The sequence below is a fragment of the Oryzias latipes genome, chromosome 22 (assembly GCF_002234675.1).
Source record: "Oryzias latipes chromosome 22, ASM223467v1".
Lineage (NCBI taxonomy): Eukaryota > Metazoa > Chordata > Actinopteri > Beloniformes > Adrianichthyidae > Oryzias > Oryzias latipes.
The window spans coordinates 19752936-19778543 of NC_019880.2; the positions used below are offsets into that span (position 1 = coordinate 19752936).

General features: G+C 39.6%; 1 protein-coding gene across 4 annotated transcripts in view; it reads left to right on the forward strand.

Annotated features, from left to right (window-relative positions):
• ralgapa1 (Ral GTPase activating protein catalytic alpha subunit 1) overlaps positions 1 to 23482 on the forward strand; it is a 94107-nt gene extending 70625 nt beyond the window's left edge. For 3 of the 4 annotated variants that reach the window (XM_023951896.1, XM_023951897.1, XM_023951899.1), the window contains 2 exons: positions 15991 to 16115; positions 23023 to 23482. In XM_023951896.1, coding sequence (XP_023807664.1) covers positions 15991 to 16115; positions 23023 to 23168 — 271 coding nt within the window. In that variant the 3' untranslated portion in view covers positions 23169 to 23482. Of the gene's footprint in view, positions 1 to 15990; positions 16116 to 19389; positions 19425 to 23022 lie in introns of all 4 variants that reach the window. The other variant, XM_023951898.1, reaches the window with a different exon arrangement.
• Positions 23483 to 25608: the final 2126 nt, after the last annotated feature.

Sequence of the window (25608 nt, forward strand, 5' to 3'; positions counted from 1 at the left end):
GTCTGTATGTGAACATATTTGGAGCCAACAGGTATGTTGGTAGCATGTGAGTGTGTGTGTGGACAGGCCACGCCCCTTCTAGATTTGTTTTACATCTGAACCTCACTGTAATGAGTATAACCATCCAGCAACTTGTTGCTTCATGCTGCTTCATGGTTTTACCCCCCCCCCCCCCTTCCCTTCTATAATCATCCTCCTATCTCCCCCCTCTCTAACATCTCTCTCTTTTCCTCACTTCTTTTCTTTTTCGTCCAGTCCAACACAAAATATAAGAGGACTAAAGTTTGGCCTAAATTACAAAAGACGTTTATTCAAACATACCTCTGGTGTGTCAGAGCATATATAACCCCTATTGTAAAAGTAAAATATATCTAACACAAGAGGCCTTTAGCTCTCATGTGTTTGCTCAGCTGTTGGACAGGACAAGTAAAAATAAATAAATAAATAACATAATCCGAACGTAACGTTCAGGACAGTCTAAACATTACTGTACTGTGTAAAGCATGTAAAGAAATGCATCCTCCACCCCAATGTTCTCCTGATGAAACAAATTGCAGAGGCTCCAGAGCCTGCTGTACTTGTGGCCTTAGCAGCCGTAATATCAGCCTCTCAAGAGTCTTCATAACGACTGATGTCGGAGCCACTGGTCTGTAATCCTCTACCACAACCAGGTTTCACACCGTGGGAATCGGGACAAGGCATGAGGTTTTCCACCAAACAGGAACCTGACCTGCCAGGAGGCTCCAATTAAACAAAGTCTGCAGGCGCTCAGCCATCTCAGAAGCACACTCCTCGAGTACCCATGGCATTATCCTATCACTTGGTGAGACAGAGGAAGTACAATCGCTGGGTGAAACGGAGCAGGAGGTCACAGCCACAAAGAGGTGGTACACCTGCTAAAGTAGGAGGTTGTGGCTGACGTGGAGCAGAAGGTCACAGCAGCTGAGGTTGGGTGAGGCAGAGCCAGGACAGCACAGCAGCAGAGGTGGTACTTCGCTGGATGAGGTGAAGTGGGAGGTTACAGCCTCTAATGTGGTATAGCCACTAGATGAGGTGGAGCAGGAGGTCACTGCCGCCACAGTGGTACAGCAAGGAAAATCAAGCTTAAAATTGCATGTCTGAGTATTTCTTTATTCATATTTTTGTGAATCAGAAGCAGATAAAAAAAACTGTTTGAAAAAGATTGTTGTTGTGATGTTGCAAATATCTTGGTCAGGGCACAAGCTCCTTGCTCTGCTCCATTCTGATGCATCCCTTTGTAGACAACATGATCCATGTACCGGGACATTTTAGTTTTCCTTGTCTGAGCTGACATCTGATTCAAAACTGTACAGATTAATGGATCCAATATTGCAAGACCGTTTGGACATCAGCAAACATACCTGAGGAATAGGCTAAAAGTGTAATGATCAAATTCCACAGAAAGGCACACTCAGCAACTGTAACAACAGGCGCTGTATTACCCTTCTGTCCATCCCCAGCAAGATCCTGGCCAAGATAATCCTCAATAGGTTATTGGACTGTGAATGCAACACTTAGAAAGGAACGAGCCACTTTTAGAAAAGGGAGGAGATGCAGAGAACAGATTTTTGCTCTCAAAAACATCAAAGAACAAATTGCTGAATGGCAGCAACAGCTCTCCTTAAACTTCATAGACTTTGAAAAAGCTTTTGACAGCATGCACAGACACAGCTTGTGGCGAATCTTGAGGGCTTGTGGAGTACCGACCCACACGATACAACTGATTAGAAGCTTCTATAATAACTACAGATGCTAGGAAGTGACATCTGGATTGACGTGAAAACTGGAGTCTGTCGAGGATGTGTGATGTCAGCTCGTTTTTTCAACCTGGTGATAGACAGGGTGATGCGGCGCACGACTTAAGTGGAACCAACTGGCTTTAGATGGACGCTCTTCTCTACCCTCAAGGATTTCGAATTTGCTGATGATCTGGCACTGCTCTCTCACATTCACCGACACTTGCAGGACAAGATTGACCAGTTGAGCCGATTTGGATCACAAGTCTGTCTCAAAATCAACCAGAGAAAGTCAGAGATCTTATCCTTTAACACCACGTCACAGCCCCCCATCAAGGTCAATAACCAGTATTTACCATTCACCTAAAGCTTTGCTCACTTGGGTAGCATCATCATGTCAGAAGGTGGAAGTAAAAAGGAAATACAGAACAGGATTAACAAAGCAAAGATTCATCAGCATAAACAATATTTGGAAGTCATAACAGTACAGCACCAAGACCAACTTGAAACTCTACAGCAACTGTGTTCTGTTAGTGTTACTGTATGGAGCAGAGTGTTGGAGAATGACACTGCAAGACTCGACAAAACGCTCTAACTTCCACACCAGAAATTTGAAGAGGATATTAAGAATTTTCTGGCCCCAAAAGATCTCCAATAAAGATCTATTGTCCCGCAGCAAATCAAGAAGACATGTCAACAATTATCTTCAAAAGACACTGGACATGGATTGTATATATACTCAGGAGTGAAGAAAACACAATCATAAAGACAGCACAACACTGGACACCAGATGGAAAAAGAAAAAGAGGACGGCTGAAGTTCACCGGGGGTACCGAACGGTAAAGGCCGAGCTAAAAGAATTTGGACACAGCTGGTGAACCATTGGCCCGCGACTGTCATAAATGGAAAGATTTCATTGCTACCCTAAGTGTCTTAAGGCGTAAAAGGCAGTAAGAAGAAGAAGAATATTGCTCACCATTTTTGTTGGGCAGGTAATGTTAGGTGGGGGATGTGAGGGGCTTTAAGCTAGGAGAAGAGCGTGTAAACGGAGAACTTTTAGAAACAATGAGGGGAAGGAGGGGCGGGGTTGCTCCGCACCAATGGTCCAATCCACAATTCCGGGCCAAATTTCGAATGAACCACTGCTGCTCTACAGAAACTATGTCCTACAAAAGGGGTCACCAACGCAGTGCCCGCGGGTGCATGGTTGCCTGTGAGGACCACTTAAAGCGCCGGCAAGACCTGCTTTAAAAACATCACATATTGTAACGGAATTTAATATACCGTAAATTCCGGACTACAAAGCGCACCCGATTACAAGCCGCACCCACCCATATTCACGTGTTTGACTGCTTTTATACATACACAATACACAAGCCGCGTCAGAGTACAAGCCGCGCATGTGATAGCCGATATTGTCATCCTGACAGATCACGCCCAGCATCCCAGAGTGAGTGCAATTCATTAGCACATTGTGGGTGGTGCCAATTTTGCCTCTGGGTCACGTATTTAAGTGTATCGACATCTGACAAACAGCATGGAGCTCTATTCTGTTCACAAGTCCCTCAGTTATGGTGTTTTTATTTCATTTTTTTTTTTACTTATTGACAATCTAGGTATCTAACATAAAATTACAAACAGTAACCATATAATCAACATTACATCCCTCAGTTATAATGAGGAAATTTACATCCGCGATTCCACATTTCCCATGAGTCTTAGGGGCTAAAGGCGGGGCCAACGCCCGGCTCGCCATTCTGTTGTACGTGTTTAAGAATTAGCAGCAGTGCATGGAGGGGTGAACGGGAAAAGCTCTCCTTCCGCTTGTGTCGCAGCAGCGTTATGGGAGTAACAGGCTGGTTAGAAAACACAACGGTAAAATAAAGCAGCGGCGACTGAAAAGCGCGCGCCTCAGCGCGATACGCGCGCCTCAGTGCGGCGCGTGCGGCAGAATTCAGAAGCCTCTGCACTCCGCGGACGCCTCTGCGCTCCGCTCCCGCCCCGCGCTCCGCTCCCGCCCCGCGCGCTCCTTGTCTCCCCTTCCTATCTACTCCGACACCTCTGGCCAGGGCGACTTCAAGGAGGAGCACTTCGTCCCCGTTGCGCCGGTGGATGGAGCAAATCGTTTCTGTGCAAAGCAATCGGACTTAATACTGTACGTTTTGTGTATGAGGGGCGGGTGCGTTGTTACGTGTGGGAGCCTTCAGACTGCCATCGGCCCCGCAGCTCAATCAGCAGGAGAAGATGTCTCCAGCTCACACGGAGGCTGTGAGTTTTTCAAAGCAAAATTCCGCTTTTACGGTTTCCTTAGAAACCGTAAATGGAGTGTAAATTCACTCCATGCGCTGTTCTCTCCGTCACGCAGCAAACCGGCTTTTCCAAACCCGTTGGTGACGGTGGACTTTTTTACGCTGCTTTTAACGATTGCTTTTAACTTGAAAGCTTCATCATATTGTAGCGGCGATCACGTGCACGTTGGGTCTAATGGCCCCAAAGGATTCTGGGATGCGGCCGGGCATGCGTGTTTCGTTTTGTTGAACCATGACTGAAGTGTCTAAGACCTGAAGTCAAGTCCATGCTGTTTGGCTGCTAAGAGGTGTGTTGAATAAAAATGCCTCGTGCTTGGTGTTAGATAGAGAATACAAACTATTCACTGAGTTCGAAAATACGTACATGGCGGCCGCCAATTAAATCCATAAATTAGGCCGCCAATTAAATCCATAAATTAGGCCGCCAATTAAATCCATAAATTAGCCGCGTCACTGAAAAAGCCGCAGGGCTGTAAGCGCAGGAAAAAAGTAGCGGCTTGTAGTCCGGAAATTAGGTAATTTTTAAAAGTACAATGGATCACAATGGATCACTAGCCCCGCCCCTCTTATGCACTTCTTTTAAATGAACTTTAAATTCACGTTTACTTTCTTTGTTTTAACATGTGTCAAAGTTGTTGCTTGACGTTTGTCTAGAAGTGTTTTAACCCAAAGCTCTGTGGGAGGAGCTTTTGTCAAAACCTTTTTTGATAAAGAGCAAAAATGCCAGTTAGGCCTTTCTGTAGGCCTTCCACCTACAGTAGATGAACAGACAAATCACAGAAACTATTGATTAAAACTAACAGTATTAAGCTGAAAATGTTGTACGAGATGTTACATTTTCATTCATAAATATTCAAAAAACTCAAAAACTTGTTTTGACAAGATTTGTAATTTCCTTGACTTAAAAAAATGTTAGAAGTGACTTTTTTACCACCAATACAACTAGTGTCCTTCCTGACCTTCAAATGTTTGAGCAGATAAACATAAATAAATCAATGTTTCATGTTTATACTTGTTTTTCTTGTCATTTCTGTTGTATAAATCATTGATTAGAATTGTCAATTGCTGTGAGCAATAAATTCATAGTGTAAAATAGTTACTGCTAATTATTGTTATCATTACTATTAATATACTAGTCTGTGGTTTAGTTTTTTGGGAAATTTGCAGTAAACTAATCCTTTGTAGCCCGTTGTACCACACAGATCCATAAAATAACCCTCATACTCAAAAAGGTTGCTGTCCTACAAAATGGTACGTTTTTAGATTTTGGCTAAAAACAACATAATAATTAAAAGACCACTAGGAAGGATTTTACAATAGATCAAAAGATGGGTTTTTAACATAAAATTTCACAGATCATCAACTAAACAAGACACATCTGTAAGGACTGCTTTTTAGTTGTTATTTTTTCTGTCCTTTGCTGATCTGCTCTATATATCTTCAGCCACATCCACATGAATTTAAAACATTTAGGCAAAGAAGATTACACTGAAGTAATCATATCATTGTTAAAAGACGCAAATCATTCTGGCTCTTTTGTGTGTAATTTGATCTGCATTTTTAAAACCTTTTGATTTAAGCATCTGTATAGTGCAGATGAAGTCTGTCACTTCTTATTTCTTATGTGAGGATCAATATTTGTGTGCAAATTAATACTATGTTAAGTGTTAGTGGAGAAGGAATAATGTGGCGCAGCCTGCAGATAAGCAAAGGATCTTTCACCTTAATAAGAAAATGATTATTATGTCGTTGGTGACAGTCACCAACACCCATGCTGCCTATGTGCCCTTTAAACAAAGCTTGTAATTGCACTGGCAGCTTTAGGGCTCCCGATGGTGACAGCAAGAGTCTAAGAGTGTGCGATTATTTGCACGCTTATGTCAGAGGTTGAAATACTGGGGTGACAAGGGGCCAATTAATGTATCACATCTGTTTTTTTTATCCTCAGCTCCTGCCTGTACATTAGGTAAAAGAGCAGATGAATAGGGGGAAATGCAATTGTGTGTGCCTGTGTGTGTCACTGTTTGTCAATGAATGTAGTGCATTAGACCAGCCTATCTCTGTCCTCATCTTCGGCGTGCGTGGACACATACACACACGTCTAATGAAATCACACAGCCTTCATATCATTGCTATCATGGGAAGATATAAACCCATTAGCTTGTTCCTTTGGGCACAGACACACACACATGCATGCACAGGTTTATCATTACACGCTGTAAAGCTTTTCCAATTGTATTATCCCTCTGATGTCCTCTGTTGTGTGTTCCAGTGCCTGGGGTGGAGAGGACAGATAGTGTGTGTCTGGGTTTAGATGCAAAGTAAGATTGTAGGTTCTGAAGGTGAGATGTCTGCTGGAAAAGCTTAGAAATAATAATAATGTTTTTAAAATACGTTTTTTAATGTGTGAAAAGATACAAAGATCGTTAATTCACTCATTTTAATATGGTAGAAAAAAACTGAAAGCTAAAAGAGAAAAAATATCTATTTTTTTGAAGGACGTGACCTATGGGCAATTTACATAGGACGGCACGAGTTTACGAATTTACTCTTTTGTAGATTTCTTCGCTATTTCTTGGCAATTTGCGCGTCAAATTCACGTCGGATACCTCTCTTTTGATGCGCATCAAAGGTGAGGCTCAACGCCTGTCCAAAAACCACCAAATGGTTTCGGTACATGGAACGGTGTTTGTGTATATATCATTGAAGGCATGAAGGATGTTTAGAGATTGGTTTTATTTTTAAAAGCTCTACAAAGCATCGGTAATCATGTTTTCATCTCTGGGTTCAGGAGATTATTCAGTCTCTCTTAGTATGGTGAGTTTCACTCCGGCGGCCGTAGCTGGGTCTGATTGATGGCCGCTTTCCGTCGCTGTTCCACATTAGTTCGAGAGGGGAAAAACAAAAACAAGAATCAAACCAGTGGATCACTTTATTATTGGTTCCATAAGGCTCAGAAGTCCCAAGCAGGCGAGAAGCCCCTGGCTGCAGTCTGCAGAGCGAGGCTTGCCTCAACGTGGGGGGAGTTAAATGTGTGGAGGCACGCCTACTGTATGTGATGCTTCGTCACAATCTGAATTCCTATTTAGAGTACAATATAGATCAGGGGTGCTAATAAAGTCGATTGAGCACACATTCTTTCTGCCGTTGGAAAGCCTCTTGCGTGCAGGGTCCCTGGCGGAGGCCCAGTACAGCACGCAGAAGTGTTTATTTAAGCCCAGGCCAACCTGTGTGCCTCCTCGATCGGAAGCGTAACGAGGAGGCCCCATCTGACCCAGCCGTCCTGCCGCGACGCCCGCAGTCGTGTTCACGGTTTCCGACTGAGGGATCCGAGCCTGTTCAGGCAGCAGTGTTGCTTAGACCCACATGCCTGTTTCCGCCGAGCAGGGCCGCTGTTCACTTCTTCTTTTGTTTTAAAAGTAGTTTGCATGCCAAAGAATTTTGGCAACCCTGAAATATAGATAAGGCAAGGCAAGGCAGTTTATTTGTATAGCACAATTCGTACACAAAGTAATTCAAGGTGCATCACAAAACAGAAAAATGCATTAAAATCACAATACATCATAGAAATAATAAACGTAAAATTTACTTTAAAAGAAAAGAAAAAATTTGAAAATTGAATTAAAAATAAAGGAAGAAAAGGAAAGAAAAGTGCAGATAGGACCTTTCAGTCATATACACGGCTAAACAGAAATGTTTAAAGTCTAGATTTGAACATGAACACAGAAGAGGCCTGTCTTACGACTTCAGGGAGGCTGTTCCAGATAGATAAGACCGGTTTCGGCTGGCTAAACCAATTCCTGAAAATGTCTGTACAACTTAAAATTTACCACTCCTAGAAATGCATCATCTGACCCCAATGAAAAGTACACTGATTTATTTTACATATTTTCAATACATTAAATATTTTTTGATATTCTATTTACATTTGGCTTTTCTGTGCTGTTCATGCTGGCTCACGTTTCTCTACCTTTTACATTTCTAGAGGCTTCAAAGATTTATTCTGTGTACATTTTTAAAGTCTTTCTTTTCTGTTCATCAGTCTTCATGTGAGTTGCATGAGTTTTGGTTGTCGTGGTAAAATACAATAGAAAATAACATAACAGCTAATTCTTTTTAGTGTTTTTAATTTAACTTTTAATTGTATGTAAAAACTAAATCAGATATTTAAAAACATTAAATTAGCCTATTTTTGGAGGTATTAAACCCTTCAACAAGCAGTATATTTGACACATATTGTTTTTTTCATTAATCTTAAAAGATGAGGAGTAAAAAAAATCTTGTTTTGTGTCTTTTTGCAACGAAATTGATTTGTTTAGGTCATTATGACTACAAAACACAATAAGAATTTTTTTCTTTTTAAAATGAGTACAGCAAAATTATATATTTTGCTTTTGAATAATGTACAACTAAATGTCAGTTAGCTCTTTAAAACATTTTTATATTTTCATTTGCAAAAAGCTATAGTTTCTGTTATATTTTATGAGATCCACTGTTAAAATTGTCTCATCTCTAACAGGTAAGGCAGAATGTATTTTTTCTTTTTTATATAATCATTTTGTGTTAAAAGTACTGCAAATACAGCACTGGAGGAAATGTAATGATTTCCACCAAATATATTTGCAAAAGTATAAATAAGACATAAGAAAAATAAGACATAAGTTCAACACTGAATATGAAAATTATTAATCTTTTATCATTTTCAATAATAAAGAAATACATTTAATTTAAACTATGTGGGATAGGTATAACTCAATAACATTTAAAAGCAGAAATACTTCAAAATAAGAAACTGTCATAAAAACATGAGCTTATCCCAGTTTTGGTCAATTTATCTTCTTTGGCCTCTTAAACATCTTTTTGACTCGTTTTAGGTGATCATAAGAATTATGTCGACCACAGTACAGTGGGGGTGCAGAAGTGTGATTCTGTGTGGATGTGTGTGTATGTGGAAGGCGGTGGTGGAGGTTTTGCTGCATGACCACTTTGCTCTTCCCTCTCTTTTCATCAACCAAAAAGAAAATGAGTTTCTGACTGGACACAAAAGAGCTTCTTTATTCACCCCCTCCTCCTCCCCACCCCCCTGTTTCTGCTGTTCTCCTTTTTTCTTTTTTTCCCTATTTGTCTTCCATTATAATTTTCCTTTTTCTCTGGTTCTTTCTGTAAAAGAGATATTTTTCAACTAATGACTTAATAAGAGGAGTTATCTGAAATCCAATTACAGAGGATTTTCTAGTGTCGACGACCATTTTGATGGAGAGAGGCAGTGAATGTCTACTTTCTTTGACCTCTCACAAGTTTGCGACTGATAACTTGATTTGGATAGTAGGTTTTGTGGAAAACTCATTTGAAAAATAGAAGTAATCCACCATTCATTCATTTTCTATTCCGTTTATTCCCTTTAGGGGTCACGGGGCTGCCGGAGCCTATCCCAGCCACCATCAAAATGAATAAAACACAAGTCTTTTAGTTTAGCCTTAGAGTTTTCTTAAAATGATCAAATGTGACCTCAAATAAGTGTTTCAAAATTCATAATTATATATTTAATCAAATATCTCTATGGAGACTCTCATTCATCCAGGTTGAGTCCATCATAGTAGTAGGTTTAAAGGTTGTCATCTGGACTTAGTTTTTAAATTTGAAGACGTTTCACCTTTTATCCAAGAGGCTTTGTCAATTCTGAAATTGCTGTTAAAAGAGCTGGTTTATATGTGCTCATGGGGGAGGAGTCAGACCTGAAACGGGATAGTATTGTCTACTTAGTCTACATGGTTTTGGGTCGTTAGGAGTCCTTCGTCCTAAGCTGGGGTTGGGGCGACAGTAGCTACCCTCCCCAACCTGGTCATCTCTTTCAGCTGTGAATGACCTCTGTGGAACTGGTTTGTTTGGGTTTCAAAACACTGCTGTAGATGGATGGAAGAATAAACCTGAGACCACCATTCTCATTAAGAGAAGGTTTATCCTTCTTGACAAAGATGGTTTCTTTCATTCGTCGCTCAAACCATCCTTTCTCTCTGGCTAGAATTCGGACTTCACTGTCCTCGAACGAGTGGTTTGTGGCCTTCAGGTGGAGGTGCACTGCAGACTCAGGTCCACTTGGGTTGGCTCTGCGATGTTGGTAAAGCCACTTGTGTAGAGGTTGTTTGCTTTCTCCTTTGTATTGGTCATTGCAGTTCTCTTTGCAGTGGATAGAGTACACATCGTTGCTCTGTTTGTAACTGAGAATTTTGTCCTTAGGATGAGCCAGTTTTTGTCTGAGAGTATTAACAGGTTTGAGATGAACTGGGATGCTATGTTGTCTGAAATCAAATCAAATTTGAACAAACTTTAAACTGAGCTATTTGGAATAACTTGTCTTCACTAAATTACTAACAACTTAAAATAATTACCTACATAAGCAAATCTCAGCTTTTTTATTCTCTTAACTGTTAAAAGTATTTGAATTTAATGCTGCCTTCGGGCACGTTGGATACATTTTTTCCACTTTTAAAAATTTGCTATCTATTATTTAATTAGAGTTTTACTTTAAAGATCCACTCCAATGAAAATTGTGTTTTTGGTGTTTCTAAACGTGTTCTTGTGGCACAGGCTCATGCACAAATAGGGCCAAAGGGGTGCTTGACCACCTGTCCTTTTTGCCTCATAATTATAAGTATTTTTTTTGCCTTTTTTAATTTTTAGTATAAACATTTAGTATTAACATTAATAATTTCCTGTTAGAGATTTAAGGAAAAATCGTAGGTAATAACACCCCCCGGTGTTCTGTCATCCTCATTTTCTTGTAATACGGGGATTCTGAGCCGCTTCTGCCTTTGTGGCTCCACTCGTACTCGGAGTCACCAAAGGGGGAGAGAGTGAGGGACAACGAGAGAAGCTGCTGCCCAACGGAGACTTGAAGACACGTGACCAGTCGCTATCCACTTATTCAAGGAGCTCAACTGAGTTCAAAGCTTCCTCGCTACATGTCTGAAACTAAGTTTATGTGTTTATGCAATAGTTTCTATTTAGAATTGCCTTCTTTAAATTTTGTATCATTCAGTTTTATTATCTTTTCCATTTAAATCGCAACAGAAGTCTCTGTTTAGACAGACAGATGCAAAAGAGTTTAGCTGGCTTTGAATCCCAATCTTGGGTGCAGCTGTCAGGAACTGGAGGTGTAGGACCCTAAGTGCAGGACTGGGCCTGGAGGCAGAAACGCTAATATTTAATCATCCGCAAGGATCTAAAAAATTATAAGCGAAAAGGCACTTAAAAATTATCATAACAGTAATAAAAGCACGTTAAGAAGATCATCTCCCTCTATTCCGCAGCTTTGTTTGTTTACAACGGAACTCGCTATTTCTTCTTCTACGGTCGTTTCCAGCATTTTGGATAGTTCTGCGCATGTCCAAATGATTTATTCCAAACTAAAGTGTAAACGCTTGTTATAATCGGATGAAGTTTTTCTGGGACCACGTACACAGTTCAATTCTAATCCGATCTTTGATCCGATCAAAGATATTTTACACATGTGATCGCAGGTTATGATAATACCATTAAATTTGATTAATAATTTCTGCATTCTGGGGATAAAACTTGTAAATATGTTTAAAATATTACCATCTGTATTAAACTTCATGGTGATTGTGCCTGCAGTACAATGCCAAAATAAATAACGTCCAATATTTTATTGCTTCGGTTGTCTTCCAAATCTATGATAAAGTGAATGAACTTATTTACATTAATTTGTTTAATGACAACGCGCTGTCCTCTCCGTCACGCAGCAGACCATCTTTCACAAACCCGTTGGTGATGGTGGATTTTTTCACCCTGCTTTTAATGATTGCTTTTAACTTGAAAGCTGCGTCATATTGTAGTGGTGGTCATGTGCACGTTGGGTCTCATGGCACCAAAGGATTGTGGGATGCCGCTGAGCATGGGTGTTTCTTTTTGTTGCACCATGACTGAGAGGTCTAAGAGCAGAATTGACCTCCATGCTGTTTGGCAGCTTGTGGGTCTGTCAAAATAAATGGGCTTGTTGCTGGAAATGGGTTTATACACTCAGCTACCTCTCTGAGATTGTTTGAGGCAGCAACATGTACATCATCTTCCCCATGTCCCACACTTACCTCATCTGCTCGAGCTCCCCTAGTGGCCGTAAAAAGAATGCATAAATTTGCCTCATCATTGAATACGCCTCAGGGTCCAAAGCATGTGCCTAAAGTAAAGGCTTATAGTCCAGAAAATATGGTGCTAGTTTATTTTAAAAATTGTCTTAATTTACATATTGTGTAATGGACAAAAAAAAGGGTTTTTGCTGCCTCTCTAAAATCCTGTGCACGTCACTGTTGTAGCACTATTTTCATGAATTACAACTTTAAAGATAGTTTATGCCGATGAAAAATGCTATTTAAAAAAGCTTGTAGGTGTAATGTGGGTACTACAATTGGCAGGCCACAAGCTCCCTGCTCCACTCCATTCTAAAGCATCCACTTGTAGACGACTAGAGCCATGAATATCTTTGTTTTTCGTTGTCTAAATTGGCATCTGGTTCGAAACTGTACAGCTGGATAGCTCAAATACTGCCATTTTTGTTGCTCCAGTAATGTTAGATTGGTGGTGGGAGGGGCTGGAAACTACCGGGAGATTGTAAACAAAGGGATGGATGATGGGATATGAGGGCCAACAGTCGACAACTCAGAGATGAATTTCTAAAGAGGCCAGGCCACTTTGCAGAAACCATGTCTTAGAAAACGACGCAGGTGTTTTAGTTTTGGCTTGAAACAGCAAAATCATAACACTTTAAAAAAAGATCAAAAGGTGATCGGAGTGGTGCTTAAATTTTTTTGTATTTTTCCTCAAGTTAGTTAAATGGGTTCATGAATGTATGTAAGTTCTTTCACATTTAACTGAACTCTCACTGAAAATATGATTCCTGCTTTCAATCATTTGCATGTAGATGCTGAAGTTTATTCTGCATCTGGTTCTCTGTGTTTTATGTTAGCTGTACCCTATAAAACCTATAAAAATAGTCTGCCTTTGATTTTTATTAATTCATTTTTTTATTGCTAATGTATTTTTAAACATTTGCCTTTTTTCAGCCCTCTCATGCTGGAGAGATCTTTGATTTTTTTGAAACAGTTGACTTTCTTTTTATCTGACTTCTGCTTAGAAAAATGAAGTGACCAGGCATGTCAGGATTTACTGTGAGGTGATCATAAATGAGACCAGCACAGTATTAATAGACCTCATTGGGAGTTGTCATGACAACAACCCCACATTGATGCTTCTGTTTTTCCCCTCCACACAACTCTGTGTTTTTTTTTTATATTTCTAAATGACAAAAAGGAGTATACTTTCAAGCAGTAATAGTTTTTAAATTTGGTCACACTACAAAAAAAAGAGGGGGAAAAAAACTCAACACCTTGGTTGCTTGTGCTATGTCTGCCTTCTGTGTTGCCTCCAGCACTGATGACAGTGATATCACAGCCAAAAAAGGGTTTTGCATGTCAGCCCCTGTTGAAGTTGCCTCTTCGCTGTGGGAGTTTGTGACACAGTGACATAAGTCCACAGGTAGAAACCCTCACTGAGAGGAACAAAGGAGAACAGAGGCAGAAAGGAAGAGAGTGGAGAAAGGTAAAGGGATGTTCTTGTCATTTATCTCAGCAGTGGCACCGTGTTTCTGTATGTTTTTCCCCTTGATTTCTCCCTGTGTATCCCTGTGTCTTCAGACCTCTTTCTTCCTTGCCTTTATGCCTGGTCGCCTCAGAAACTATGAAACTGCAGCCTTATCAAAAGATATCTTCTTCTTTGTCCCACCCTTCCCTGCTGCTCTATACAGCTGTACGTTATTAAAACTTGATGAAAATGATTAGGTGTGGTTTGCCTTTTCCTAAGTGAATTACTTTCACACACCTCCCTCTTTCACACAACACACTTGACTCTCCAAAGGGGGAAATAAGTGCCATGCATGGGGGTGAGGAGATCAAGAAAAGCACAAATGGTGAGATCACATGGAGTGAGAGGTGGTGGCTCGGTGTGCACCTCCTACTCCTCTCTGAAGGAGGTGCACATATGGACTCAAACTGCCTTTTGTTTTTTAACGTAAATGCTCCCCTTCACCTCTCACCTCTTCTGCAGTCCTCAGCAGGATTTTCACCCCTTGTTCCTGCTCGCTCTTGCTGTCTCCCATTGTTTTTTTTGCAAGTTTTCTTCCTTCATCAGCCTCTCACCGTCTTTGCACCTCTAACCCAACATCACTCCCCACCTAATTTCCTCACTTTCTCAGTACGAGAGGCTTGAAACAATAAGCTCCTGTGAAATAAAGGATGGTGGATGCAGAGAAAGATGCTTGACAGCCCCATTTGTCCATCAGAAGTATACCTAAGTTCTTCCCGTCTTCACCCTTCTTCTTTCTCCTGGATTCTGCCAGTGTTCTTTAAAGGAGCCATATTGCTGTTATTATCATTGGGTCTAACTGAATCAGTTACCATTAGACCTGAATCTTTCCCCTTCTGAGGCCCATAGACCAGCTCTCTAACTCAATAGAAAACCCATAGGCGCTATTACAGATGGCCGAGCCACTCTGTGACACAGCCACACATGCACAGATTTCATTCTGAAGATTCATTGGTCTAATCCCATCACATACGCAAGACATTAACTGCACTTACATACACACAGACGGACGACTTTATCAAACAGACACACAAACGCTCCGCTCTCAATGAAAATCCTTCATTATAAGAGCTTGCTGCGAAAATGTAATGCTGTTTGGGGATGATGGGGCTAATGTGTGCATGCTGGGCTGTCTGTGTGCGTGTCCTGGAGGCGTGTCCTGCATATGTCTGTCATGGTTGAATGTATGAGAGGGCAAATGTCATTCTGCCAGTTAGATTATCGCTGATAGATGGACGGCTGAAGTCCTGGTTTACTTTTACTCTGCTGAACACTGAAATCTAACCACAGATTTTAGGATTTAAAAAAAAAACATTTTGGTTGTTTTTTCTTTCCTATTTGCATATTTTCTGTGGATTTACATACAGAACAGACCAAAAGTTTGGACACCTTCTCATTTAAAGAGTTTTCTTTATTTTCATGACTATGAAAATTGTAGATTAACACTGAAGGCATCAAAACTATGAATTAACACATGTGGAATTAGATACATAACAACAAAAAAGTGTGAAAAGGTGGCTACTATGAAGAACCTACAATATGACATATTTTCAGTTGTTTCACACTTTTTTGTTATGTATCTAATTCCATATGTGTTAATTCACAGTTTTGATGCCTTCAGTGTGAATCTACAATTTTCATAGTCATGAAAATAAAGAAACCTTTTTGTCTGTACTATAGAATTTTAGGTACAAGGATGTAATAAAAGAACATTTGCAAAAATCCAAATTTTCAGCCATAGTTTTTTCTGTTAGTTCTTGTTTTTTTTGTGCTTTTGTTTTTAAAGTAATCTTTTGTCTCAAATTTTGAAGTTTTTAATGTTTTAAGTGACATTTTCAGCTTTTGCAAATTTACAGGCTATAGAAGATGAATCAAAAATCGACTGGAGCAGCTCTTGATGTTTTTTGTTTTTTTGCTTTTGGTCTGTGGTATATTCTACATAATTTTCCTTTAAGGAAAAATTGGTCTGGGTTCTTCTGGGTTAACCTATGTGACATAAGTCTTTGATATCAAGCACCGTGTGTTTTACAGCATGTTAGTGAAAGGTTCTCTACAAATAAAGTGACTCATTGATGTTTACTTACTGAGATTACAGATAAAAACGTTTTTGGATATTTCTGATGATTGATAAAGGTTTGCTGGGTTGTAGTCACCGTTTTTACCCAAATTCCCTCCCCAAGACATTCCCCTTTGCAGCTAAACCTTGCTTTCTTTTGTCACTATCTCCTGCCTCTCCTTTGGACTTTGACCTTGACCTGTCACCCCAGTTATGAGGAGCGAGCTCGCTACCTGGAAACCATAGTGCAGCACCACCAGGAGCAAACTACATTCGAGGATTACGCCGCTCGGGTGTATAGTCCAGCTCCCTGCTCTCACTTACCCTCAGATGCAGGTAAGACCTGACGTTTGCATTTCAGGAATATCCCATCGACCACTTTAGTCACAACCTGGAAAAAAACAGAACTATTTAAAATATATTTTGAAGTCAATCTCGTCTAATCAGCTTCCAGTGCTGCCATACACACAATTTTGCCAACTTCTAGTCTGATTCAAAGCGTCCCAGGAGCTGATGAGCTCTGCTTTTTGTCCAAAACGGATTTCAGCCCAATACTTTCTGTACAGAGCATCTCTGAGGAGTTAATTGACATCTGATCAGACAAAGAGATGTCAGACGAGCAAAAAGGAGTTCTGAGTCTGACTATCAAACACAGCCTGTTGACTCTGCATTGATACTGATCACATCTGTCTCCAACATGGAGGGTTATGTTAAATGTGAAATCAGGTTTTTTATTCTTTGACTAACATTGAATCAAATGAATGAAAGTTATTTACCTAAACTTAATTTTAATGCCCTTTTTCACAGTTTGTGGATTCACTTCATAAATATGTCTTGATACTTTAAAGAGCCACTCCAATGAAAATAGTGTTTTTGGTGTTTTTAACATTAGGGGTGTCGGTAAAAATCAATTTGGCGATAAATCACAATATTTCATGTGGCAAAATTTATATTGATTTAAAATACTGTTATTTAATTATGTATGAGCGTCCTTCAGTGTCTGAATCTTGTTTTCCACTTTAACCCCCACCGCTATTTGGCAGCACAACACACTGAGCCTCTTTGAGCAGCTCTACACCGCACAAACCAACTACAAGATCTCACAAGAACCAACTGGTGATAAATGTTCAGCCTTGCCGTTTTTATTATGAGACTTGCACTACTTAGTTTTTACTTGGGATGGGTACCAAACTGAAACTCTGTGTCATGTTGCTGCCAGTAACGTATAAAAACGTGGATTGCGGTCCTTCGTAGCAGGCTAAAATAAGAACGAGTGTAACAGTGCAGCTGCGCAGCGACTCATGCATGGAGCCTCCTTCAAAATGCTGTCGGCAATACGAGCCAAAGTTCTGCAGAACCTCACAGCAATAGATTCTTATTCAGTGATCTGATGGATCAGAGTGATGTGCACAACGCTGTCATCGTCGTGGCGATGAGTGGTGAAATACTTTATACTTCCGCATGTGAGAAAGGGGAGCTATAGCTGCAGTGCAGACTGTCAAATTTATAAACCATCTTGGCAACATTGAAGCACCATCCTTCACCCTGTCATGCTGCCTCATCACAAGTTAATATTTCTGGAAAGAATTGGCTTTTTTTGTAGTTTATTTTTGAAGCACCCGTTCACTGGAGTACTGGAGAAGCTACATTAAGCAATGTTGGGGGAAAAACAACACTTTATTTCCTCAGGCATACGTTTAGAACCTTATTGGTTAAGTCAAATTAAATTCTGTTCCCTTTAAGAACAAATAATTCTTAATTAATCACAAGAAAAGCACCATGAATTTGCTTGGGTAAAAAGCAACTTGAGATACAGTAGCAGTGCTTAACGCTGTGATCATTTAATAAAATTAATTTTGCCATTTTTGTTGCAATGAAAGGCGTATTAAATTTCAGATCGAGTTTTTTTCTAATTCAGACTCTTAAAAAAATATTGAAAAGGCTGCACGGTGGCACAGTGGTTAGCGCTCCTGCCTCACAGCAACAAGGCCCCTGGTTCAAGTCCCTGCTGGGGGACCTGAAACAGAACCAATGGGGGACTTTTATTGTTTGGAGTTTGCATGTTCTCCCTGTATATGCGTGGGTTTTCTCCAGAGACTCCGCCTTCTTCCCACTGTCCAAAAACATGCTTCATGCATTAATTGGTTACTCTAAATTGTCCCTAGGTGTGAGTGTTAATGGGTGTGTGGTCGTGACCCTGCGACAGACTGGCAACTTGTCCAGGGTGTCCCCAGCCTTCGCCCGCAAGTGGCTGGGATAGGCTCCAGCAGCCCCGTGACCCCCATAGGGAACAAACAGATTAGAAGATGAATGAATGGAAACATTTTTAGGTACTGTCTTTGGATGTGTCGCAATATGTAACGTATCGTGATACGTATCATTTGGCCAGAATCGTGCCAGTACACAGCCCTAATTCCTTTGGCATTTTTCTGATAAAGGAGGAGATGTATTAAGAAAATTGAGCTTAAAATTGCTTAAAAATTTGAAGAAGAGCTTATTTGTGACAAAAAATACGCTGGGCCGTCACAAGCTCCCTGCTCTGAGCTCTCAGCAACCAGGAGGGGAAGAGGGGATGGGTTTTCTCCATGCCAACAGTCCCTCCCATAACTCTAATGAACTATTGCCGCTCTGCAACAACTATGTCCTAGGAAATAACACAGTTTCTTTTATTTTGGCTAAAACCACCATTAACATAATTAAAATACCACTGGGAAAACTTTTACAATAGATCAAAAGATGATTGGAGTGGGACTTTAAAGAAACATAGTTGTGTGTTGATGATGCAGATGTTTAAAAAGCTTTGGTATTGATTTTTTTCGTTTTTTTGTGTCAGTTGCTTTTTACTCTTCTTTGACGTTTTTGTTTGGTATGTTTTCTTTTGTTGCTCTAAAATCTATAAAAAATGTAAGTATTTAACTCCGATTGCTCCAAACGTTAGCTGGTACCTGTCAGCAGGAAGTACCAGGGAAACTTCATGGATGCAAAGGCTTTCCGATGTTTCACATTATCCAGCAAAAAATCAGCACCGCTGACCGCCCATTGTTCCACTCACCTTAACAATAAATACAAATACGTGCTTTTTTTTGTACATTTTGTAAAGACTCCATGACATGATGGAAGAAATGTGTGATGGTGTGAATTTGGTTTTCTTCACCAGCTGCTCCTTGTTTCACAAACGTATCTGTCAGGTATTTTCATGACCCTCTAAATAATGATTGAGCTGCTTTTAAGCTCTATAACATCTGGCATAACCTGAACCTCTTATGTTCTGTTTATATGTTCATTCATTTGGGCTTTAAATCCTTCAGTTTTGGTGTGTCTGCTGCAAGGCATTGGTGCTAACCAGTGCGCTCTCGTGGCCTCAGTATTTGGATAAAGTGGACCCAACTTTTCCACTTGATCCAAACGTCAGCAGTCCGTGGCCACTTTAATGACCTTGATCTTTATGATTCCTGTCTCCCCATTTTATTGTGTTAGCTGATTTACTCCCATAACAGCACAATGATGATTCTTCTCTCTTCCTGTTTTTTTTTTTTTTCCCCACTGTTAACCCTTTGTTTTTAATTTATTTTTCTTTATATCTTTTTTGTCCCCCCCCCCCTTCCTTTAGATCATTTTGTCTCACTGTATGCCTGTGGCTGAAAGGTAAGCCTGGTCACATGATCGGCACGCTCCATTCTGATCGGTTCTTTCTTCTGACATTTCAGCCTGACCTATACTCACCGCTGATTCCTCTATGTTGTGCTTATCTGTTTTTTTCCTGAGTGTTTTCTCCTCTAACAGGTCTGCATGTTTTCATAGGGACCTTCTCAAAGGTGGTGTCACTTTCAGCTCCTCACTGAGGGCCGTTCAGTATTGGGATTGATTTGTCAGTTCAAAGTCCTTTCAAATCTTTAATTATTGAAATTTCCTGTAAAAAAAAAAAAAAAAAGGAAAAAGTTTTTTTTTCTTCAAAATTCTTTTTCTGCTTTTGTTTTTCTCTGAAAATCCAGTACCTACTTATTATCGGTGTGTTGATTTGACTTTAACTAAAGACTGATTTCACTCCAAAATGCAATACTACTTCTCAAACAAGAAAACGTTATTATTGATTTTAGGAAATTATAGGATTTTTGTAGTAAGAATGCTAAGATCTTTTCTCAGAAACTTTCATTTTATTTTTTTAATGTTTACTCTTCACAGGCGAAACTAACACAAAATAAACAATATTTGCACAAAGTTGAAACCAAATTAGAAAAGTTCTAAATAATTTGGTGTTTGTGAGATTTTTTTGCTGCTAAACATCACAAATCCTGCATTTCTGTCTGTTCTGTCAGTAACTAAATGATTCCGTTGGGGATCAATAGTGAACAAAAATGACTTCTTTAATGCTCAGTAGTCCTACAAATTGTCTGGATACCCAGCTCTGTTTGTATTGTCATACTCATGCTAAACTGGCTCTGGGGGGGGTTGAAGGTGACACGCAACCTTCTCGGACACTAAGAGGTTTCTGCTCTTCTTTCTGTTCACTTGCTCTGTAATTTTGGGTGTTTGGTTTTTGTAAACCTGAAACAAAGCTCTGACCTTGTGAAACTCTACCTCTAACCTCACTGTTATGCTCCTCTGTTCTGGGGTTTAATATGATGCAGCACTGCTTACACACACATAAACACACTTAGGCAAACCTAGGACCGGTAAGCATATGAAGCATAGTAAGGAACATGAACACAGGCTGTTTTAAATGCCTTTTTATTGTCTTTATTTGTTCAGTGTACTTTTTCCCTTTTGACAGTGTTATGGGATAGAGACCGAGCTTTTCTGTCTCATGCTTCCTAACTGTTATGTATTCTGTTAAACGCTGTTTCCTTTTCATCATGTCTGACTATTTTTGTTTTGGCTTTTTATCTGGTTTTTCCATTTCCTTTGTTTTTTTCCCTACTTTTGTTTTGTGTCCTGTCTTCCAAACTTTACATCCTTTCCTGATTTTACTTCCCTGTCCTGTCTTCTTATTTTTTACATTTCTTTCCCTATCCTTGTTATCTTTGACTTCCTATCCCTTTATGTATATTTCCTTTCCTCAAGTCCTGTCATCAGAGGACCATGGTGTTATTTATCTGCTGGTCCCTAAACCACTAGAAGGCGTTGACCTGCTCAGGGTGAAGGGAAAGGGACTGAAGCAGAAAGTTATTCATGCTAGCTGTGAATGGTATGCCTACAAATAGAGAATTTAGTTTTAAAACCACTTTATTAGCATCCTTTATTAAAGGATATAACTGCAAATTCTTCATAACCGGGCCATTGACTGTACAAAAGAACTGGACTGAGTGACATCAACCAAAGAAAATGGATTTCTTCCAGCTAATCAAATGAAGGCAATTCAGTCACATGACGCTGCCATGTTGGAGTCAGATGATGTGAGGTAGTGATTGGTCCGAGTTGGCCAGAGTCAACGTTTCTATGGCAGCCCGACACACCAATCAGGAGTGAGCTTGTTGGAAGTCCACACTGACAGTGGGCTTGGGAGAATCTTTTGAACGTTCAACACGGTGAGATGCAGTCATGGGGGACAGGTGAGGCACAGCGTCACCTGAAAAATACAGCTTAAAAAAAAACATAAATTAAAGAAAATATTTTTTTTTCATTAAAAATCAAAAAGGTATTTGTAGACGTGTATTCTATGAATACTTTCTTTGTGGTTTTTCAACATTTTTGTGGTTTAAAAAAAAAAAAGCGAATTTATATATTTCCTGTTGAAAAACACGACAGAGGCAGGTGAGGCCCCCTGCACCACACACACTGACTGGAGCTGCAGCTGACGCATGCGCTTTACTAATTCAGTCTTTCCAACATCATAAAAGACGCTTTATTTTTAATCACTTCTTTTCCGTAGTTTTGGCCAACTGTCTGATAACGTTGGTGCCAGTTTGTGACCCTTTAAGCCTTTTTATCTGGTAAAAATGCACATTAGAAAATACACTAGGTGAGGTTATGCAGTACGCATGTCTAAAGGCACTTTGATGATCCCAGAGAATGTGACACTGCGGCTAAAAAATTATAGAATTAGCGGTAGCAAGTCAAGTGCAGCCGTCCAGTTATTCTTTAATTTTGTTTAGCATTATTTTCTAAGCATTAGTAATAGCACTTCAGCTAAAAGAACCGCTGTCTTAAAATTAATATTAACTGTAACGAAAATAAAACTATTTGAAATTTGTACTTTTGATCCTTTCATTTTTAATGGCCTTCCACTCTGTGTTCCCATTTGCCTCCCTACCAACGACTTCTGCCCCCTAATAATAAAATGTTCCATTTTTTTTTCCTATGCCACAGTTTGTATACTGAAGAAAAATGTTGAAATTAAAATTTAAACAACACACTTTAATCAAATGATGACTAAGCTACTCTGTAAGGTTAATTTGTTTGTAACTGACGATGACATCAGTGCCTCACCAGCCACTTATCAGTGATTGTTATTTTATAACTTAAATAACTTAAAAAATAATCAAGAAAAAGACATTAGAATTAGCAAGAACATGTTTAAAAGGTATCAGAGCAAGAATGGTTATTCTGACAAATAGATCGACTGAGTAACAGCTGTTTATTTCTCAATAGAAGTCTATGGGATTTTTGCTTCTTGGAACCAGCAGGTACTTCCTGTTTGGAACGCCAGGGGGAGGGGTCACTGTCCAGTTCTCATATACAGTCAATGAACCAGATGTAGTATAAAAAAAGGGGGGGGGGGATCCACCATTTTAAGGCAACTAAATTGGAATCTAGCCTAAAAACTCTGAGTTGTATTTAATACTAGTCTTTTGCGTTAACTGTCAAGGTAAGGTTACTTTTTTAAACTATATTTAGTTCTGTACCTTAAGTAAGCTTGAATTTAGAAGGGATTATTTGATAAAATATATAAAATAGTCTTAGTTTCTGTCACTAACAACTGATGGAACTGCAAATATGAGCTGGAATCTATTTTTCTAAAACAGTTTGTCGTAAATACTTAAACATTTTCCAGATTTTACAAACACGTCTGGTGATTTGAGCGATACCTTCACAGAGGTCCTGTGTTGTCTGTGTCTGTACCGTACAGTGTGTGTGTTCGAGTCCCTCATGTGACAACAGCCTGCCTCTGCAGAGCATCATGGAATGAGATGTCAATTTCTTGTTGCTCCTTCACCCATTCATCCCCTTTCTCCTCCTCCTCCTGCTCCATGACATTCCCACTCCTGATGCCTCCTCCTCTTCCTCCCACCTCTCCCCTCCTCAGGCTCCTGCCTAGAGATTCTTCGGGGAGAAAGTCCGGCTCTTGGGGATGCCGGGAGCGACTCAGCGTCCCCCATTTCTCCTCGGACTAGCAAAAGCCGCATGTCGATGAAGCTGCGACGGTCGTCTGGATCTGCCAACAAGACCTAAGCTTCACACACCGTCCATGCTCCATATTCATCAAATTGACACAGGTTAAAAATAAATGAAAATAATTCAGATTTTTCTAAAGGTGAAAAAGTGATTGGCTTCATCATTATAACCATCTAAAGTGTTACTAAGCTTCGTTCATATCCTTTATCGCTACTGTTACACTGTCAGATACACAAGTTACTGTATTTTAGAGCTGCAGCTTTGCTTAAAGAACAGCCACAGTAGAGGCAGCATGCTGGAAATGCCTCCATAGGAAAGCTGGACACATTGAAGCAGTGCAGTATTAGTTTAATGAACCTTGTGCCATGTGAGGATCTGCGTAAACACCAATGTAACCCAGATGTTTGCCACACTGTCAACATGAGAAACCTAGGGACAACTGTGTGTGTGTGTGTGTGTGTGTGTGTGTGTGTGTGTGTGTGTGTGTGTGTGTGTGTGTGTGTGTGTGTGTGTGTGTGTGTGTGTGTGTGTGTGTGTGTGTGTGTGTGTGTGTGTGTGTGTGTGTGTGTGTGTGTGTGTGTGTGTGCGCTGTGAATGTGGTCATAAGGAACCTGTATATTTGTACTAATGCTGCCATCAGTGTGTGCGCATGCAACAACATGGATGTAGAGTGTTGTATGAAGAAAGGAAGGTAAAAGTCTATTTTTGTTCATTCACCATTAGGCTGGTTCTGGTCAGTCCTCTCGTAGATAAAGGACACTTATTCCAACCAGAGTTTTCCTTCACAACTCCATAAATTTGTAGATATTCAACCAAACAAAGCCGTTATAATTGAATTTTAAGTAAATCCCCAGCCTACCTGAAAAGAAGCTATTATTAGAAACTGTTAACTTAAAGACAAAGGTGTTTGTCTTTCACAAAGCAGAAAAAGACACTACAACCTGAAAAGGACGAAATGATCAAGGAGGAAGCACTTGTTACAGTTTTTTATGGTTATGGTTTGCTTTTTTCTGTTAAATGTTGCTATAAAATATATACAAGTACTGATGTTCTTTCAATTCTTTTTAGTTCTTTTATTTTATTTTTTACTGTAAATTGTGTTTTCACTCAGAACAGAAAGGTCATATACTGTCTTTTATATATATATATATATATATATATATATATATATATATATATATATATATATATATATATATATAAACATACGTAAAAATATGTCTGTTTGTGTGAAACATTGGCACATACTCATTAGTAAATATATGCATATCTGTTGAAATATGTACAGTGTAAGGAAAGGTCGTCGCTCTACCTGCAGAAATATGAGCGAAAAAATGCCAAATTTCCTGTAACAGAAAAGAAACGACTAATAATAAATTCACACTACAAGATTTGTTTGTTTTTGTGGTACATCTATCAGAATTAGTTCACACATTCCACTCCAAACATTCACATCCCCACGTCACTTTAGTTCTTGTTCTCCATATTAATCTGGAGGACAAAGACCACTGAAAACCATTGTTTAGATTCAACATTTGTTTGGATTTGGGTGAAGGTTTGACCTCAATGTCAGTATTTAATTCGTTCGTATCTGGGATCCATTGTTTTTTTCTGAAAACTGCAGTTTTGGAAAAGAAATCTCTCTTGTCCTCACCTGAAAAGGGCCTCTCGATTTTACTTTGTGCTACTTGACTTGAAAGTAAAAATATTGACAGCTTACATCTTCATAAGGTCATCTCTCTATCTTAATTTGTTTTTTCATGTTGTGGGAATTTGCTGTATTTGAATGCAAAAAAAGTGTCATGTTCTTTTTACATTTGGTCAAATAATTTTTTCCAATGTATTTGTTTGAAGTCAGCTCAGTATTGCTCTTTTTAACTGTGGATGATTTGAACTGTTATGTTTGTTTGTTTGCTGCCTCCTGGGCTGGTTCTGACCCTGCTGTAAACGGATAACTCCTGTTCAGTCACAACCTTTGTCGCAGCGCATGAACAAAAAACATGTTTATGCTCTTACATGCTTTTTCCACTTTGAATATACATAACAAAAATTGAGCCTTGATGATGCTTTGATGATTCACTGAATATAGTTTTATAACCTGTAAATATTCCTCAAAAAATTCGGTTTTATTTAAGATCTCTGAAAGGCAGAAACCAAAGTCTGCAGGTTTTCCAAAGCATTTTTGTAAGTATTGTAACAGCAAATTGAGCTGAGATCTGTGTGTGTGTGTGTGTGTGTGTGTGTGTGTGTGTGTGTGTGTGTTGGAGGACAAACCGTTGCATCACTACTGATGTCCAAACTGCATGACTTCAGCTCCCACTGCATGTCCTGAGCAGCAACATGCTCACATACTCCACACAAAGTGTTGCTGTTGAATCTGCTCTGTTAGGGTGGATCATCTGTTTCAGGTGTGATGATGGACCTTGACAATAAATTATCTGTGGCGACTGCCTGATTCTCAACATGGGTGCTTCTTTTTGAACGAAGGCAACGCTCA